Source organism: Aethalodelphis obliquidens, unplaced genomic scaffold, assembly GCF_003676395.1.
Source record: "Aethalodelphis obliquidens isolate GAN/ISIS:26980383/991018 unplaced genomic scaffold, ASM367639v1 scaffold9, whole genome shotgun sequence".
NCBI lineage: Eukaryota > Metazoa > Chordata > Mammalia > Artiodactyla > Delphinidae > Aethalodelphis > Aethalodelphis obliquidens.
This window is the reverse complement of record NW_020837953.1, coordinates 26747356-26763319: the sequence shown is the minus strand read 5'-3', so window position 1 is coordinate 26763319 and position 15964 is coordinate 26747356. Positions and strand designations below refer to the sequence as shown.

The 15964-nt window shown below is 51.9% G+C and overlaps 1 protein-coding gene across 2 annotated transcripts in view; it reads right to left on the bottom strand.

Moving 5' to 3' along the window:
* TRIM62 (tripartite motif containing 62) overlaps positions 1-9072 on the bottom strand; it is a 31639-nt gene extending 22567 nt beyond the window's left edge. Inside the window, exons 1-2 of one of the 2 annotated variants that reach the window (XM_027109213.1) lie at positions 9012-9072; positions 8050-8574 (exon numbers count right to left, since the gene is read on the bottom strand). In XM_027109213.1, the coding sequence (XP_026965014.1) occupies positions 8050-8457 (408 nt within the window). In that variant the 5' untranslated portion in view covers positions 8458-8574; positions 9012-9072. Of the gene's footprint in view, positions 1-8049; positions 8575-8920 lie in introns of both variants that reach the window. The other variant, XM_027109212.1, reaches the window with a different exon arrangement.
* Positions 9073-15964: the final 6892 nt, after the last annotated feature.

The following is a 15964-nucleotide window of genomic DNA, read 5'->3' as shown; positions in this document are numbered from 1 at the left end:
CTACAGCCTGCGAGCCACAACTACTGAGGCCCGCGTGCCACAACTACTGAAGCCCGCGCGCCTAGAGCCTTAGGCGCGCAACAAGCTCCGCAACAAGGGAAGCCACCGCAGTGAGAAGCCCCTGCACCTCAACGAAGAGTAGCCCCTGCTCGCCACAACTAGAGAAACCTCGCGGGCAGCAACGAAGACACAACGCAGACAAAAACAAAAAATTTAAAAAAAAATTGTATGTGCAATAGAGACTCAGAACTGTGGGAGTTTCTTGGTGAGAGTTTATTTCTGATGGGAGGATCAGGGAAGATGGATGGATGGATGGATGGATGGATGGATGGGCAGGGTCACTTCAAGTCTCCAGGGCAGGGCCAGAGCATTCCAGGTGGAGAGAACAGGAAGCGGGGGGGGGGGGGGGCGCAGTGGGGGGTGGGGGGGGCCAGGTGTGTGGGTGGAGTTACAAGCTGGAAAGGCCAGTGGGGCTAGCAGGGGTGAGGGCAGTGTGGGTGGGGTGGAGGATGCCTTGGAGGTCAGCCTGGGGAAGCTGGACACAGCAGGCCCCATCAACTCTGGGGCAGGGCAGGAATCAGGGATGGGAGGAGGGCCCTTCTGAGGGCAGAACCATAGCTCTGTACCCCTCCCTCTGGAGAGAGGTCAGACTCAGGGCTGGTGCAGACCTAAGCACACAATTATGCAAATACGTCAGCTGAGAGGCTCTGGGGCTCGGGCAGCCACTGAGGGGGAGAACAGAGAGCCAGGGCTCACATGTCCCAAAGGCCAGACCTCCCCTCCTACAAGGCCATCCCTCTCCCGGCCCAGAGGAAAAAGCTGTTGCTGGAAGCCATCTCCCCTGGCTTCAGGGACCGACACCCTCTCCCCCCGACCCCCGGTCACTAAGCAGTGCTGCCCAGTGGAAATAGCATAAACTTGGGTGTCAGAAAAACCTGGGTTTGAATCCTGCCTGCGTGCCCTTGGGTAGATCATTTCCTCCCCTCTCAGTGTCCACCTCTCAGAGCCTTATCTATAAAATGAGGACCGGAGTCACTCGCGGGGGTGCGATGAGGATTAAATGAGATGACACCCTTGAAGGGCCCAGCATGACACCCTTGAAGGGCCCACAGTAGGTGCTCAAGGCCCCCTCCCCTTCTCCGTGCCCAGTTACTGCCTTCTCTTCCCCTCTCTGCCCCAAGGGGATGCCAAATCTTCACATGGCAAACTGAACTTGCCCCTTTTCTCCTTTCCCCCAATCTCTCTTCTACTCGCAGCCCTCTGAGGTCCTGGTCCTCCCGACAGACCTGAACTCTCATACATCTTCTCTGCCTCCGAGCCCCAACCCTGTCCACTCTGAGCCTCGCGGTCTCTGGCAGGCAGCACCTCATGGCTGCTCCCCTTCCTCCAGGCTGCCCCCCACCTGTCCCACCTGCACGCTGCCCCTCAGTGCACACCGACCAGGCCAGCCTCGCCTGCTCCAACATGTTCCTGGCTCCCCCGAATCTCCAGGATCAAGTCCAAGCTCCTTGGGTAGGGGTGGCACCTTCGAGGCCCTTCATGAGCTGGTCAAGCCTCACTTTCCCACCCCTTCCCCTGCAGCTACAATGAATCACTGGCTTCCCTCCATGCCTGCCCCTGGCTGACTCAGATCATCTGAGTCTGAGTTCTAGCTTCAGCGACACTTATTGGGTATGTGGTCTTAGGCACAGTTTCTGAGCCTCAGTTTCCTTATGTATAAAAAGGGGCAATGAGGGGCTTCCCTGGTGGCGCAGTGGTTGAGAGTCCGCCTGCCGATGCAGGGGACGCGGGTTTGTGCCCCGGTCTGGGAAGATCCCACATGCCGCGGAGCGGCTGGGCCCGTGAGCCATGGCCGCTGAGCCTGTGCGTCCGGAGCCTGTGCTCTGCAACGCGAGGGGCCACAACAGTGAGAGGCCCGCGTACCGTAAAAAAAAATAAAATAATAAGGGGCAATGAGACCCACCTCCTAGGGCTGCTGTGAGGATTAAACGAGAAAGGGTGCCTGCCCCCGGCACTCTCTGCACCCAGGCAGTGGGGCTGTGGATGTTGTTACTCCCTCTGTCTGTAACGTCTCCTTTCTCTGCTCTCAGGATTCAGCTCAGTTGTCAGCTCCAGGGGGACCTGGGCAACCCTGACGTATGGCCAGAGGAGCCTAGGACATGACCTTGAGGCTTCTGGGCCTATCCCCCAAGAACCACTGCAGGGTCAAGCTTGTCCTGCTCTCTTCTGGGCCCAGGACCTCGCCCTCAGTTAGCTACAGCAGAAGTGTTGACTGAAGAAATTATTGAATGAATCCCTGAATCCAAGATAGAACCATCTCCAAATCCTCCACACCTGCCCCAGTGTTCAAGCAGAATTCAAGGTCCGCAAGGTAAATGATGCTGTGAAAATAGCACTGGACTGAGATTCCAGGGAGCTGGGCTCTGGACCAACCTCGGGCAAGTCAGTTTCCCCATCTGTAAAGTGGGGAGAGGATGGAAGTGGATGGTTTCTGAGGTACCTCCCCATTTGGATGCTCCCTGAGGCAGTTAGGGTTTTGGTGAGGAGGTTGAGTTCTGAGCCAGACAGACCCGAGTCTGAATCCCAGCTCTGCCTCCTGCTCGCAGTGTGGCCTTCGGCAAGTTACTGAGCCTCCCAGCCTCAACGTTTTCTTCTGTGAAATGGGGCTGATCCTAGCCCCACTGGGGGAGTAGGGAAAGGGAAAACGGCTGCTGTGAGGATTCAATGCCCGTAACAGCACCTGGCACATAACAAGGGTCCAATACCCTCTGACTAGAGTTTTTTTTAGGGTTGTTACTGTTTCTGTTGTCACTTCCTACCAGATCCTTTTCCCTCTAGAAAATAAACATCCTGGGGCCCCAACTTCAATTCGGAGTTTTGACACCGTGGCCTGTGCTTAGCCAAGGTGTCCTGGATGAACAGGCTTTCCTGGCTGCTGACTGACAGACACCTGTGAAGAGGGAAGTAGAGATGCTAACAGCAGCCCAGGGTCTGACCCATTGCCAGCCTCGCCCCCATGGAGGCTGCTCTTTGCACACAAATCCTGCCCTCTCTTGGGAAAAGTAACATCAGAGGCCACTTCCCCAGGACACAGACAACCTGGCTGCCTCCCTGTCCACAGCACAAAATAAAGCACCTTCACATCAGTTGTCTCTGGATAGGCAGCAACTCCCTCTCCCTCTTTATACATTAAGTGGACAGTTTTGTTCTTATTTCCACTTCCCAAGCTGGGAAACGGTGCAGAGAAGGCAGCATCTTCCACTCAGCTGGAAGAAGCCAGCACCAGGATTTGAATCCAGTCCCCCAGCTCTGTTCTTTCCCCGTGTGGCTGCCTCAGCGTCTCTGAATCCCTATGCCTAACTCCTCAGGGCTCCCATCCCAGGCTGATCCACTGCTGTCTCCCTTGGCACGAAGGAGGCCTTGGGGAGGGCTCCAGTGGTCACATGAGACCTGGAGAGGGTGGCTGGGACTGCATCCAATCCCTCCTCTGGAGGTTAGGAAGCTGAGAAGGCCAGAGAGCCGGATGCCATGCCTGAGCAAGATGACAGCCAGCACCTGCCCTCGGTGCATCAGCTGGCACGGGCAGACTGTGTCCTTAGCCTGACCCTGTGCTGAGTACACTTGAAATACAAAGACAGACAGGGTGCGGGGGAGACAACTACCCAGCCCTCAGAGGCAGCTCCGAGGCCATGTGTGGCCAGTTAGCTAAGCTTCAGATCCTGTCCCTGCCATTTACCATCTGGGTGACCAAACAAGTCACTGAATTCCTCTGAGCCTCTGTTTTCTTATCTGTAAAAAGAATAAATTACAGTACCCACTCGACAGGGTGTTATGAAGATTAAATGAGGCAATATCAGAAAAGCGCTTAGTATAGTCCCAGGCAGTGGGCTAGGGCTCAGTAAGTATTGGCCGAGAAGCCCCCAAACCCTTCTGAGATGGGGTTCCTTCCATCCTCTTTGCTCTATGGTCCAGTGCTCAGCAGTGAAAAAAAAAGGGAAGGTACATGCACACATGCACACACACACACACACACTCACACACACAAAAAAAACATGCTCACATGCCGTTTACACAACAAAAATTCTGTAGAACTATAAAGCAAATCTTTGAGAAAAAGACCATGTTTTTCCAAGGGGTAGAATTATGGGGGATTTAAACTTTTACATTATATAGCTCTGTTTATTATGTTAATTTTATAATCAGAAAAAATAAAAATATTTAAAAATTGTCGTGTGCTGTGTGCCAGGCACAGCATCAGGCACTTTTGATACAGCCTCCCTCACCCCTACAGCATCCTTCCCAGGAAGGTCATGTTATCCCCACGTTCTAGATGAGCCGGTGGAGGCTTAGAGAAGTGAAGTGATCTGACCAAGGGCACACAGATTACCAGTGACGATGCCAGGATCTGACCCCAGTATTGGAATCTGGGGTACAAAGCGATTCTGCCTGGCAGGTCAGGGGAAGCTTCATGAAGGAGGTGATATCTGCGCTGAGCCTGGAAAGCTGAGTAGGATTTCTGTAGGCCTGGGTTCTCAGCCAGGGGTGATGTTGACGCTGGAGGACATTTGATGAAGCCTGGAGACGTTCTCGGTTGTCAGAGCTTGGGGTGGGTGGTGCTACTGGAATCCAGTGGGTGGAGGCCAGGGATGCTGCGAAACATCCTACGGTGCATAGGACTGCCTTGCATCACAAAGACTTATCTGGCCCCAAATGTCAATAGTGCCAAATATGATGTAACATACTAGAGCTGTCATTTATCCAGTGCTTACTATGTGTCAAGTTCTGTACCAAGTTCTTGCAAATGTTGTCTTACTTATTTCAACCCCATTATTCCCATGCTGTGAACGAGGGACCTGCGGCTCAGAGATGATAAGGAACTTCCCAGAGGTCACACAGCCAGAAAATAGGAGTGCAAGATTCGAGCTGCCTGAATACAAAGCCAGAGCCTTTCACCTTTCTGCTCTGCTGCCTCCAGGATTTATAATAAATGAAAAAAGCTCCAGGCCAACTGCTAAGCAGCCGGGTGTGAGGAGGAGTAGCCTCCTCTGGCCTCAAGGCCTTGGGAAAGGTCCCCCCTACCCCGGGGCATTTCCCCATCTGTCAAATGAAGTTTGCATCAGGCGATCTCCAAGGCCCTGCCGGCTCTGAGTCTGTTATTCTCCAGGAGAGGGGTCCAAGGCTCCAGGAGCCCTGGGGACAAACCACCAGCTGCTGGGAGAGGAAGGAGTGTGATGGGCAGGCTCAGCCTCATTTCCAGTGCATAACTAGCTAATGAGCCCCACTTCCCCATGAAGAGAGGGGGTGGGGTGGGGAGGGTGGGGAGTGGCTTGAACCTCACCCAGGAGCTTACTTCTCCAGGGGGAGGCATGTTTCTCTGCTACTTTCTTGCCAAGCCCAAAGGAGGCACCAAAGCAAGGCCTCCTGCTCAAGTGAGAGGCAGCTCTGGGCATTTGCCCAGCTGGGCACATGAGTTCTCAGAGGTAGAAGGAGAAAGAATGGGAGCACTTGCCGATCCAGCCCCTACCAAGTGCCAGGCATCTCAACACAGGTTCATCTCAGGTCAGCCTCATGAAAATCCTGGTAGGAAAGAATCACCCTGACCCCGGTTTACAGGCGAGAGAATCAAGGCTTCCATGTGCTGATTACACAGACAGTGCTAAAGGAAGGTTTGGAACCCAGGTGTGACTGACCCCAGGACAGTACACCAGAGGGTAAGTGAGTGGCAGTCCTTTTTTTCTTTTCACCCAAGAATGACAGTGTTTCAATAACGTTTGGGGAAAATGTATGTTCATTTTCTCCTGCCTGCCCCAGATCATGGAATGGACTGAAAAAAACCACAACACAATAATTTGGATTTCCTGGTTTGCGGACAGGGGAACCAAGCCTTGGAACACAGAGTTCTCTCCAGCTAGCAAGTCAGACAGGGAGAGGAGGGGGTGAGCAGGAGGGGTGGGATCCAGCCAGGGTCAGGCTGAGCTTTCCCGGCCGGTGCTCTCACTGTCTGGCAGTCTGGCTTTGGGTAAGTCACATCACCTCTCTGGACCTCAGTCTGCACATCTACATAATGAAGAGGTTGGGCAGATGGTTTCAGACGAGTCCCTTCAAACTCACGACCTGCACCTAGTCCTGTCCAAGCTTCTCTCCTCTTCCCTGTTTATGTGATTTCATAGACGGGGAGATGGGGATACCAGTGCCTGACCCTGGTTTACAAGGGGCTCTGGGGGTGGACGGTCAATGCCAATCTTGTGCAAGCTCCCAGAGCCACCAACTCTTGCTCTCCATCCTCAAACAGCCAAACTTGAAGAGAGTCAGTGGTGGTTGGGGATTAAAGGGACAAGGAGCGGGTAAGGTGAACATGGAGTCATTTCTCCTAATAGGGCCAGGGCATCTGCTGGTGCAGGCTGGCTCACAGAGACTCATGTATAAGTTGGGGGGGGGTGACCCCCTACAACAGGGAAAATAGTTATTTCGCTCCTGCTATAGGAGTCAAAAACCTTCTTCTTCTGAAGGCTTCACAGCCTGGGCCAGCTCAGGTCAGGACTAGTCATTCATTCAGCCTTTACTGATGTTCACTGTGGGCCAGGCCTTGTGGCAGGCTTTGGGGCCATAGATATGATGACTAAGAGACTTCTCTTGGGGACTGTGTGCTAGCCTGGTATCCCAAGGCCAAACACACGGGGCTACTAGATTTAAATGGTTTAGCTTGAGAAAAAGATTCCAGGCTCAAATAACCTTGGGAATCATTTTATTAAACACAGCAAAATGGGTTTCTTTGCTACAAGATTTCTCCAAGCCTTTAATATGCAAATGTACATTGAGAATCCTCCAAGGAGGGTATAGAGAATATACTATATATCCCAAATGTAGCTAATCTTGGAACACTGTTTTTTTTAAAAAACATTATACTTATTAACAAAGATTGGGAAGATGTAGCTCTAATGCTATTGTTTTGGCCAGTGGAGCTTAGAGAAGGCTTACACAGAGAGGGCATTTGAGCAGGGCTTTGAGAGTTGAGTAGGAGTTAGTCCGTGAGGACAGGAAGGCTTAAGGGAGACCAATTACAGTCCTAGGCTGACTATGTTCAGGTTACCCTGCATGTACTGTTTCATTTAGTCCTCAAGGTCCTGATGCTGGTGACAGAGCTAAGGAGGTCACCAAAAGTCCCTGGAGACTTCTAGAGGTCCACCTCCCTCGCTTTTCTTGAATCACCTCACCTCGGGGCCTTATTCTCCAAATCTTGAGTCTTTAAGTCCTGTCCTCACTCTCAACTTGGCCTCTACTGTGATTTAAACCCAGAATGGTCTTTACAGTATCTGAACTTGATCCCAGCCGTAGCCCCTCATACACCTTGGCCTAGCCCCTGGCACCAAACCTGCTATCTCAGCAGTTTGCTGACACTCATTTAGACCCTCTCTTAGATTTAACCCTGACCTGCCCAGAGCGATCTAGCCCACGTACTGCTCCCCAGGCCCTGATGCATACCTGATTGAACCCCGGGTCATCATGCCCCAAAGCCTGCAGCTCAGCTACTCCGTATAGTCCAGACTCATCCTCGGATGGCGGCCCCACCTCCTGTCTAGCCCCGACTTTGTCCCATTCCCCATCTGTGTCTTTGTCTCCAACTCAGTCCTGAACCCTTCTTACGTGGGTCCTGTCTCCAGGTCCAGCCCCATGACCCCTTACAGTGGCCCTGCCCTTGCCCAGCTCTGATTCGGCTCCGTCCCTAACCTTGTCCAGGCGGTACCTGGTTCAGCTCTGATTTCATCTGTCCCTGCCGTTCTACTCCATTAGTGATCTCTCCCCAACTATGGACCCACCCGCCCCCCACTTCAGGTCTCTCTGAGACCCCGCCTGGTGAGCACTGCCCAAGGCCCCACCCTCAACACCGCCTCCTCGCCGCGGCCCCGCCCCGTCCTAATTCTGATAGGGCCCTGACCCTACCGGCGGCCCCGCCCCATGGCAATTCTGACTGGGTCCTGCCTGCGGTCCAACCCTGACCCCGCCCCCGGGCCGGCCCCGCCCCCGCCCCAGGCCCGCCAAGCGGCTCACCTGCAACTCCTCGAAGGCGTCATCGATGCCCGTGACCTGGTGCTGCTCATGCAGCGCGGGTTCATCGCAGAAAAAGCAAAGCAGCGCGCGGTCCGTGAGGCAGAAGAGCTTGACCTTGTCGTGTGCCTGGCAGGGTCGCGCGGCACGGCGTGCACTGAGGATGGCGTCCAGCGGGAAGGCGCTGTAGCGCTCCACGATGTTGGCCAGCTTGAGGCTGGGCGCGAGCGCGGGCTCGGCAAACGTGCGCCGGCACTCGGGGCAGTCGCGGGCGCCCTGAGCCTCCTGCCTCACCCAGTGCTCGGTGATGCAGCGGCGGCAGAAGTAGTGCTCGCAGCCCAGGCTCACCGGGTCCTGGTAGATGCTCAGACAGATAGAGCAGAGCAGCTCGTCCTTGAGGCTGCACGCCATGGCGCCGGGGACGGCGGAGAGGGTCCCCCGAGATGCAGGGGGCCGGCTGGAGAGCGCGACGCTGTCGGGGACAGCACCTAGGGATGGGTGCGGGGAGCAGGCCCGGAGAAGCAGGAGCTACAGGAGAAGGAATGGGTGCTGTCTCGGAGTGGGGTAACGCGAGTAAGAGGTGTGGGGTAGAGACTACCCGGGAAGCGAGCCCAGGAAGGTGGTCTCGAGGCAGAGGGTGACCCGGAGCGATGGGTGCTGGAGGGAGGGAGCCGTAGGTGTCTGAGGGAAGGTGCACCTAGCAAGAAGCTTCTCGGGAAAGGGGCAGTCAGAAGGGATGTGTGCTGGGAGAAGGGGCTCTAGGAGGGGGGCGGAGGCCTTGGGGGGCTGCAATACCGGTATGGGTGCGGTGGGGGGAGGGGGAGAAGCTGGGGATGGGGAATTGAGGGGGAGGGGAAGCCCGGCAGAGCCTCACCTCGGCTGTGCCTGGCAGAGGAGAGGAGGGCTGTGAGCACGCTCAGCTGCCCGATCCAGGCCCCAAGACCCGGCCCCGCGCGGCCCCTTACCCCCGCCGGCTCAGCGGCCACTGCTCCGGTCCGAGCGCAGCCTCTCAACCCGGAACCAGCCGAGCCTGAGTAGCCGGCGGAGGCGGCTCCCTCCCCGCCCCCGAGGGCGGGGCCTCAGCGACTCCACCCCCGCAGCGGGCGGGGGAGAGGAGGGGCGTGGCCCGGCCTGCAGCCAGCTGACCCCCTCCCCGCCCCCACCATTCTCCAGCTCCCGGGGGTGCGAAACCCAGCTGTTCCTTCAGGGTGTGCACTTGGAACAACATCCAGGTCTCGCTTGGGGTCCCTGCGGCGGATGGGGGCTGGGGAACAGCTAATTTGAGAGGATAACGAATAAAGGAGGCATATCTTGTTGGATCATCAATGTGAAGATTTGGGAAAAATATTTTGTATTAAAACAAACACGGATATGTTGTTTAATCTGCATAGAATACAACTTTTGCATAAGATATAAAGATAAAACTCGAGAAATACCCTGCTTGCTTAGAGCAATTTCAAGTCCCTCACACTCCGAAGCCCTGGGGTCCCATTTCCTCTTCACTTTCTTAAGGAGTGCTAGCTGGAGAAGTTGGAGAGCCCTGGCCCTGACTAATGTCTGACCCAAGGAGTTGTCTCCACTCAGCAGACATTTCTGGAGTGCTATATTGTGTGCGTGGGGGTGGAGGTGGAAGGGGGAGGAGGGAGAAGGGGAGAGGGAGGAAGACTAATAGGAGACCTTGACTTGTATGCCAGATGGAGAGGGGATAAGGGATTTCTAGGCAGAGGGGGCAACATGTGCAAGAGCATGGAGGCGTGAAAGGGGAAGGCACATTTGGGGAAGTGCAAGTGATTCTCTACTGTTGGGGGTGGGGTGGGAAAGGGGCTAGGGTGAGGTGGAGGACATTGAGGGTCATGGTGATGGATTTCCTGAAAGCATTGGGCTTTCAAGCAGGGGAATGAACTGGTCTGATGTGGGTTTCAGGAAGCAAGGAGATGCTCATTATCCCACCAGCAAGATGAAGGCGGGGACGCTTTCTGATGTGTCTGCATATGTGCAGCGCTCTTTGAACAGTGAAGGTATGTCACCGAATAACAGTAGCAAAGATGTGGATTTCAGGAAGAGAGACTGGGCATCAGTAGATTACCATTGTCATAGTGCCTGCGGGAGATGAGACCTGAACTGGGGCCATGAGAGTGCATAAGGAGAGAAAACCAGGGCACTGAAAATATAGACACTACGAAATTTTGTAATGGATTGAATACGGGGTGAGAAGGAAGGAGGCATGAGGGTGGCTCCCCCAGGTTTCTGGCTCCTCCAGCAATATCTTCACTGGAGTTAAACTTTATTAAGGCACAATTTAAGAAAAAGCTTGAGGTTTACGCCTCTGCTGTTTATGTGTCCTCCATCACATCATCGTCTGGTTCCATGTCTCCATCATTGCCAGAAACAAGTTGGTAGCTCATGCAGCAACCGTTCATTGACTTTTCCTTGCAGTCAGAGCCTTGATTTTGTTCAGGTGGCCCCCTTCCCCACGTGACGAAGGAATGGCTGACCTCAGCCCAGCTCTAGCGGTAAATCCCGTTTGGTCCAAGTCTGTCATGGTGGTTGCATTCCTCTTACCAGTGATGATTTTTTTTTTTTTTGAAATTGGGTAAATTGTAATAGATTTGTATCCTAAGAGACCATTAATTAGCATGAGTTAATCATTTTTCTTTAAATCTTTTTTTTTTAACATCTTTATTGGGGTATAATTGCTTTACAATGGTGTGTTAGTTTCTGCTTTATAACAAAGTGAATCAGTTATACATATACATATGTTCCCATATCTCTTCCCTCTTGCGTCTCCCTCCCTCCCACCCTCCCTATCCTACCCCTCCAGGCGGTCACAGAGCACCTAGCTGATCTCCGTGTGCTATGCGGCTGCTTCCCGCTAGCTATCTACCTTACGTTTGGTAGTGTATATATGTCCATGTCTCTCTCTTGCTTTGTCACGGCTCACCCTTCCCCCTCCCCATATCCTCAAGTCCGTTCTCCAGTAGGTCTGTGTCTTTATTCCTGTCTTACCCCTAGGTTCTTCATGACATTTTTTTTCTTAAATTCCATATATATGTGTTAGCATACGGTATTTGTCTTTCTCTTTCTGACTTACTTCTCTCTGTATGACAGACTCTAGGTCTATCCACCTCATTACAAATAGCTCAATTTCGTTTCTTTTTATGGCTGAGTAATATTCCATTGTATATATGTGCCACATCTTCTTTATCCATTCGTCCGATGATGGGCACTTAGGTTGTTTCCATCTCCGGGCTATTGTAAATAGAGCTGCAATGAACATTTTGGTACATGACTTTTTTTGAATTACGGTTTTCTCAGGGTATATGCCCAGTAGTGGGATTGCTGGGTCATATGGTAGTAAATTTACAAGCAGCTCATGCAGCTCAATAACAAGAAAACAAACAACCCAATCCAAAAATGGGCAGAAGACCTAAATAGACATTTCTCCAAAGAAGATAGACAGACTGCCAACAAACACATGAAAGAATGCTCAACATCATCAATCATTAGAGAAATGGAAATCAAAACTACAATGAGATATCATCTCACACCAGTCAGAATGGCCATCATCAAAAAATCTAGAAACAATAAATGCTGGAGAGGGTGTGGAGAAAAGGGAACACTCCTGCACTGCTGGTGGGAATGTGAATTGGTTCAGCCACTATGGAGAACAGTATGGAGTTTCCTTAAAAAACTACAAATAGAACCAGTGATGATTTGCGTTTAGACCTGTGATGCAAGTCTGGCCTGAAAAACCAGAGGGGAAGCCTGTGGCAGGGAGGTGGCTTTTGCAAAGGGTCTCTTCCCTTTCAAAAACAGTCTGCCCCCTTGGCTGGATGTGGATGTGTTTGGTGGTGATACTTGGAATTGCTCCCAGTCTGAGGATGCAGCCAACACGTGACAGAGGTGGGGAGAATCCTGGGAAAGAGGAGCTAGTGCACTGATGCAGAGCCTAGACTTTTGGATATATGAGATGGTCCATCTTATTGCTTAAGCAGGTTTAATAGCAGTGTGCTGTCTCTTGGCAAACATAAGAATCCCAAATGATGCACTGATATGCACGTCCAATTTTTTTTTTGTAAAGAAGGCAGGGTCTAAATTATTGCAGCCTTTGAAATGAAATGAAAAAAGGCTTGATGATGGATGAAACAGTGGGTTTCATTTAATTCAACATGTAATCCACCCTCCTCTTCTATAACAATATAATACCTGGAGAACTGGCTAGTCCACCAGACACTGCATTTTCCAGCTGCTCTTGCAGTTCAGTGTGGCTTTGTGACTAAATCCTTTCCAATAAAAAGTAAATAGAAATAGTCCTAAGTCTTTTGCTCTTCCGTGCTCCATTTCCTCTTGCCTCGAGTTGAAACACAGATGTGTAAGGAACCCAGCTTCAGTAATGCTTCAAAGAGGCTGACAGAACAAAGATAAGGAAGGAACCTGGGTTCCTGAATGACTGCATGGAGTGGAGCCACCCACCAACGTGGACTAGAGAATGAGAAATAAACTTCCATTTTCTAGAAGCCATTGTATTTTCGGGCTCTGTTGCAGCAGCTTAGTCTACCCCATGCTACTCTACAGCTGTTTTTAGAAGAGGCTTTGGTACTATTTTATGCTATTGTCTAAATCCTTTCAGTAGCTAAGTTGCTCTTAATATCCAGCACCAATATCTTCTGAAGTGTAAAGAGCATTGTTTTGTTTTTTTTGTTTTTGCAGTACGCGGGCCTCTCACTGCTGTGGCCTCTCCCATTGCGGAGCACAGGCTCCGGAGCGCAGGCTCAGCGGCCATGGCTCACGGGCCCAGCTGCTCCGTGGCATGTGGGATCTTCCCGGACCGGGGCACGAACCTGTGTCCCCTGCATCGGCAGGCGGACTCTCAACCACTGCGCCACCAGGGAAGCCCAACAGCACGGTTTTCTCTGGCTGAAAGTCACAGTCTCTTGGGCCCTTCACAATACTTTCCAGCGTTTAGTCTTTTCACCCTTCTAGCTGTTGTTCTTCTAAACTTACCCCATCTCCATTAAGATGCTGAACACTACACTCCCGCAGACTACTGGTTATACTTAAGTTTGGCAAGTCATTGACCTTTCTGGATCTGTGTCCCCAACCTGATGTGGTTGAGGGGTCTGAACCAAGACTTCCTGATCCTGACTGCAGTGTATGCCACCCACTTCTATTCATCTCTAAAAAAAACCTCAGGAGTTTAAAAAAAGTTTTTTTCACAGCTATCCAAGAGATGTTGTTGAGTGAAAAGAAAAAGGGAGACCCAAATACACACAGATACACAGACATGGACACACGCAGTCCTACCCATGCTCACAGGCATTATTGTGCATAGCAAAAATCTGTAGAACACTACAGCAATCCTAACCGTGTTTATCTGTGGGCTAGGGTAGGGGGAGGACTTTAATTATGACACTTTATAGTTCTGTTTATTATTTAATTTTATAATCAGAAAAAATATTTGCTGTACAGCAGAGACTGGCATAACATTGTAAATCAACTATACTTCAATTAAAAAAAAAGAAAAAAGAAAGACACATTTGATTCTCATTATTCATGGACTCCGTATTTGCAAGTTTGCCCACCCCTCAAATTTACTTGGAACCCCCAATCAATACTTGAGGTGTTTTCACTGTCACCTGTGGACATACACAGGCCCAGGGTGGCAAAAATTTAGATTGCCCAACACGCATGTTCCCAGGAGAGGTGGAACCAGGGGACGTTCTGCCTTCTTCTTTCAGCTCTCATTGTCAACTTTTTGTGGTCTATTCCATGCCACGTTTTTCTCACTTTGGGGCTTTTTGTTGATTTTTCTGTCTTAAAATAAGTCCCAAGGGCTTCCCTGGTGGCACAGTGGTTGAGAGTCCGCCTGCCGATGCAGGGGACACGGGTTCGTGCCCCGGTCTGGGAGGATCCCACATGCCATGGAGCGGCTGGGCCCGTGGGCCATGGCCGCTGAGCCTGCGCGTCCGGAGCCTGTGCTCCGCAATGGGAGAGGCCACAACAGTGAGAGGCCCGTGTACCGCAAAAAAAAAAAAAAAGTCCCAAGCGCGGCACTGAAGGGCTGTCTAGTGTTCCCAAGTGCACAAAGGCTGTGATGGGCATTGGGGAGAAAGTACGTGTGTTTGATAAGCTTCATTCAGGCGTGAGTTATCGTGCTGTTGGCCATGAGTTCAACGTTAATGAATCAACAACATATATTAAATAAGGCGTCTTTAAACCGAAACACACATAAAACAAGGTTATGTATTGATCGGTTGACGAAAATGTGACCAGAGGCTCGCAGGAACCTAATGCTGTATTTCCTCAAGGGGCAATGATTCAATATTCCCTATTTCAGTCCCTGCAGCAACTGAGTAAAACATAACTACATGAATGTCGAGAGTCACCTGTATTTAAAGTTGTGTCTAACAGCAGCCATCAATATGAGGTACCAACCCCCATGCCTCCTTCTGTCCAGGTAACATTGATTCAGTCCCGTCCAAGGGGGAGGGGCAAGAGAATGAACATGGATTGAGCCACTCCTGTGCGCCAGATACTGCACTAGGTGCTTGGTGTCCGTGGCTTTATTTAATCCACACAGCAGCCCTCCAGACTTGTCATTTTTCTCCCCCTTTGCAGATGAGGAAACCGCAGCTCAGAGGAGTGACGTGACTTGCCTAAAGCCAAAGCAAGTAAGAGGCACGGGCTTCTCCACCCCCAGCTGCTGGAGAAGATTCCACAGTTGTGGACCTTGGCGCTGGGCCAAATCTGGGCCCTTGGCTCCATCCAATGGTCTTTATAAACCATCCATAGCCCCCCTTCCTCTGTCCCTTCCCCATCATGCCAAACCTTTGCCTGTCTCCTCAAGCCCCACAGACACACCCCTGCTTCTTTCTCAGTGGGGGACCTTGTGTCCCACACCAGGAAGAAAGTCCCTCCAAGGGGACTTCTCAATGGCCACTCCCCTTCAACCTGTCAATCCTTTGTGAAATGACGCTGAGTGTAAAGTAAACAAATGGATGAAGTCAGCGCATTTATGACTTCATCCCTCCTCACCTCCCTTGCTCTGGTTTGACTTCTGTTCAAAACGAATTCCTCCACCTGGGTCTGGGTCTAATCCTCTCAGGCCTCCTCTGCCACCTGACTTCTCGAGTTCTCCTCCTCTCCACTCTGTATTTTTGTTTCCTTCCTTGGCATTGGCTACTTGCCCTCAGCCTATAAACAGGCTCGAGTTTCTCCTAAAACAGCCCTCCCTCCACATCCCCCCACTTCAGCGACCACCTCATTGTCTTTCTCTAGCCCAGCCTCTTGAAAGAATCGTCTACAAACCCTCCCCTGCCATTCATCAACCACAGCAGCCTGGCCCTGCTCCCCACCACTCACTCCACTGAACTCATTAGTAATCTCCTAATTGCCAATTAAATATAGCGGCTAATACATAGTGGTCGCTGCAGAAAAACGAAACACAGAGACAAATTAAAAGGAACTTTGAAATATTCATGATTGCACCACCCAGAAAGAACTAGTGTTAATACTTGGTTTATATCCTTATAGGCCCTTTTCACGTATTATCCATGCTTGTGCGCGCGTGTCACACACACAGGGGAGGAGGGAAGAAGGGAGGGGAAGGAGGGAAGGGGGGGAGGAGGGGAGAAGGGAGGGGGAGGAGGGAAGGGGGGGAGGAGGGGAGAAGGGAGGGGGAGGAGGGAAGGGGGGGAGGAGGGGAGAAGGGAAGGGGAGGAGGGAAGGGGAGGGGGGAGAAGTGAGGGGGAGGAGGGGGAGAAGGAGAGGAACACACAGAGGGAGAGGGAGAGGGATTTTTTAAAAATAGAAATGAGGGCTTCCCTGATGGCGCAGTGGTTGAGAGTCCGCCTGCCGATGCAGGGGACACGGGTTCGTGCCCCGGTCCGGGAGGATCACACATGCCATGGAGCAGCTG